The sequence below is a fragment of the Penaeus japonicus genome, unplaced genomic scaffold, assembly GCF_977035675.1.
Source record: "Penaeus japonicus unplaced genomic scaffold, GWHDUDI00000001_assembly GWHDUDI00000026, whole genome shotgun sequence".
Lineage (NCBI taxonomy): Eukaryota > Metazoa > Arthropoda > Malacostraca > Decapoda > Penaeidae > Penaeus > Penaeus japonicus.
In genome coordinates this window covers 21,831,872-21,835,308 of record NW_028234428.1, presented here as the reverse complement: position 1 = coordinate 21,835,308, position 3,437 = coordinate 21,831,872, and the positions used below count along the sequence as shown (strand labels likewise).

The window sequence follows — 3,437 nt, the reverse complement described above, 5'->3', positions numbered from 1 at the left end:
AGTAAGGAGTGAGTGATGATGACAATTGCAGTCATAATTACTATAATTACCATAAGATCAAGCAAACCTAACATCCAAAATCTAGATGGTACTGCTTTCTTCTACCACCAGTAGGAGAGAGAGTCTTGAATGGCACCCATCTACCGTCTCTAGTAAGCACTATCTTTATAGTGGTGGCACACTGCAAGTTACCAACCTCTTGCTCTAAAGTACCGCCGATGAAGAATGGCAGGCAGAACATGAAGAGGAAGGTGACTCAAACCATGCCCAGTGTCTAAAATGTGCTTGTGCCAATAAGGATGCCTTTTATTGTGGCACTCACAGTCAGTATAGCACAGGTTTCCTTCCTCTTCCCTACCTCTTCATGTTATCTTCATTGTAGATGGTTATATGTTTCGTATTCGTTCATGACAGCACACAAATACGAAAAAATAAGGTTGCTTTTTGTCCTCCAATAAAACAGCAATACGTCTATCACACTGAGAATAAAGAATATAATGAGCTGATATGGATTGATATACAATTTTAGTCAACTGCAGCTTTGATAGAGCCTGCCATATGGCAAATATAAGTCTCTAAACTCAATAAAACACAAAAAATAAAACACAAAAATGGCCCTAGTTTTACAATGAGTGACTGAAAGAGAATGGGAAAAGTCTAAGTATGTTGTGTGAAGCTGCCTCGCTCTGAAATAAAACTCATCCTGGAGACGGGGCAAGCGAATCTATCCCCCGTCCTCAATGGGTTAAGAAGAATAACTCAACAATAACTACCTCATTTGATTTGCTATATCTGGGTATGCAGTTTCATATTATAGATAAAAGGAGATCAAGAAATTGTACTAGTGAAATTAAGCACATTCTAAGACCCATACAATTTTAACATTTATCTATTTGGCCAAGCAAGGAAAATCAAAGTAAACAACAATTTAATTTTCCACTTTTACTGAAATAAAAAGTTCAGTTACAAAGTTAATATTCCACTGGTACAGTCATCATTCCACTAAATTAAAGGCTTCTTCTCTTTATGTGCATACTGTATCTTTCAGAATTAAAAAAAAAAAAAAATGCACAGTACTAAATTAAGAATCATGCAAGGCAGCCAAATGTAGAAGCTGAATCAGAACATCTCTTTCAACTATCCCTGGTAGAATTCTGGCAATTCGTTATGCAAGAACACACGGCGTTCGACCCCGTCCTTGGTGATGATTGCGACACGCACAACACCTCCACTGCTTCCGTCACGAGTCAGGGCAAGGGTCAGTGCTGAGAGGGAAGATATTTCAATGAGTAAAAGGTACCTAAAAATACTAGTTGTATACTTTAAATGCTATATAATTCTATAACAAAAACTGAATGATATAAACAAAATGTTATAGCATTTTTACCTAATGCCACAGATGGCATCTATACATGCCATGCTGAGGGTAGGCTCAAATACAGATGGCACCTATGAACACCATGACAATGGAGACTGCCCTTTGTTCTGCATACTATATACACATGGACTTTAATGTCTTTGATGGCACTAATGCTCAAGCTACAGCCTTCTAAAATCAGCCTATACATCTTTTTATGCTTTTCATTAAAAAAACAAAATCTCCTTGTCCAGAATCATTAACCTGGGAGAAAAAAACATTGTATCTGTGCTTCTAATTTTTATCTCTAGTGAGCAACCTTGATATCAATAAGGTGCAGCAACTAGTGCATTCTGATTATTTCTGGGCACCATTGGATTAACTTGCACAGCATTTATCTTCTATGGTCTTCAACATTATCTCAGGTAATTGTAGATTTAGATACAAAAAAAAATATATATATTGAAGTTATCTTGAAAATAACACTATCAGGAGCATTTGATATCTTCCATATTTTCCTGAGTATATATAAATCAAGGATTTTTTTTTTTTTTTTTTTTTTTTCAATGCCAACATCCTAGGCGAGAAAAATAAAATAAATAAAAATACAAACAAAGAAACATATGGCTTCAAAACAAAGCTGAGAAACTTACTGTTCTTGACAAAATTAACTGTCTCCTCTTTGTTCATGTTAGGCTTGTAGGTAGCATCTACGTAGCCCCACACGAAGGTACTGCCTGAACCACCAATGGCAACCGGCTGTCGTACGATCATACCGCCTAGGGGAATTGTGTACACCTGAAAGGATCAACATAGTTGTAGAGGCAATGCAAGGATGTGATGAAGAAAGAATGATATATCAGTATCCAAGGCAATTGATATGTGATGTTAACAAAAAGAACAAAGAGGAGGAAGATGAAAATGAAAGTGAGGAAGGGGTGAAGAAGGTGTAAAGGAAGAAAGACCAGGAAGAGGGGGATATGGAGGAGGGGGAAAAGGAATAAGAAAGTGAGGAAGGGGAGAAGGAAGAGGAGGAAGAGCTGATGGAAGAGGAGCAGGACGAGAAGGAAGAGGAGGCAGAGAAAAATGAAGATATAGGGGAAAAAAAAAAAAGTGGAGGAGAGGAAGAAGGAGAAGGAAGGAAGAGGAGGAGGAGGAGAAGACAGGAAAAGAAAGTAAACAAGAATGAAGAAAAAAGGAACATTTTCAAACAACAACATATTGCTAAAAAGACAGTTACTCCTTCCTCCTTACCTGGCCACCATTGGTCTTGTCCCAGCCAGCCACGATGATCCCAGCCATGAGCATGTCTCGGTAGTTGTAGCAGATTTCCTTGAAGGTGTTGGCCGCTACCTGGACCAGAGGGGGCTCACCAAGCTTCACCCTACGGAGAGGACATTGTTAGGACAAATAGATTGTACCCTTTGATGTTATGTCTTTGTTAGGAAATGAAAGATTGAATGGAATAGGAATCTGCAACTGGAAATGTCAACTTGGGGGTTACTTTACCTTTATTTATTACAATTAGAAGGGATATGAAGAAAATCTGCTTTGTTACAAAAAATGCTAACAAAATGTTCATCGAAGTTTTCTTTGAATTCCAGAAAAAGATCTTTTTAATGCCGCTACTTGTATAGGTTTAACCCATTAGCAGCGGAGGGCATGATTTGCTGCAAAGGCAGAGTCGGTCATGGACGTGGATGGCATCGTGCCAGACAATGTAAACCAGTCATCCTACTGCACATATATGTATTTAACACCGCAACCAATGGGTTAATATGAATGCAATATACTTGATCAATTTAAAATAAAAGAAAAATAAATAAATATCATAAAGGTAAAATTTGTTTGCAAGACACAAAAACCCTTTAAAGTTGCTTTTTTTTTTGTTGGTTATTTTTTTAGTGGGGTTATCTCTGTGAAATGCAAATTATCTTTTAATTATCATTATTTCAATTAGTAAACTAAAATACCATATGATAATATGAAACACAAAATAGTTGGAAATATTTATTTTTCCAGACCAAGATTTATTTCTCACATGATGAAACTTCAATAAATCCTCCAGGGATACAGGAAA

At 37.0% G+C, this 3,437-nt stretch overlaps 1 protein-coding gene across 1 annotated transcript in view; it reads right to left on the bottom strand.

Moving 5' to 3' along the window:
• Window positions 1–927: 927 nt before the first annotated feature.
• Prosbeta1 (proteasome beta1 subunit) overlaps window positions 928–3,437 on the bottom strand; it is a 5,193-nt gene continuing 2,683 nt past the window's right edge. Inside the window, exons 3-5 of the mRNA XM_043025104.2 lie at window positions 2,612–2,741; window positions 2,011–2,155; window positions 928–1,265 (exon numbers count right to left, since the gene is read on the bottom strand). Coding sequence (XP_042881038.1) covers window positions 1,138–1,265; window positions 2,011–2,155; window positions 2,612–2,741 — 403 coding nt within the window. The 3' untranslated portion in view covers window positions 928–1,137. The remainder of the gene's footprint in view (window positions 1,266–2,010; window positions 2,156–2,611; window positions 2,742–3,437) is intronic.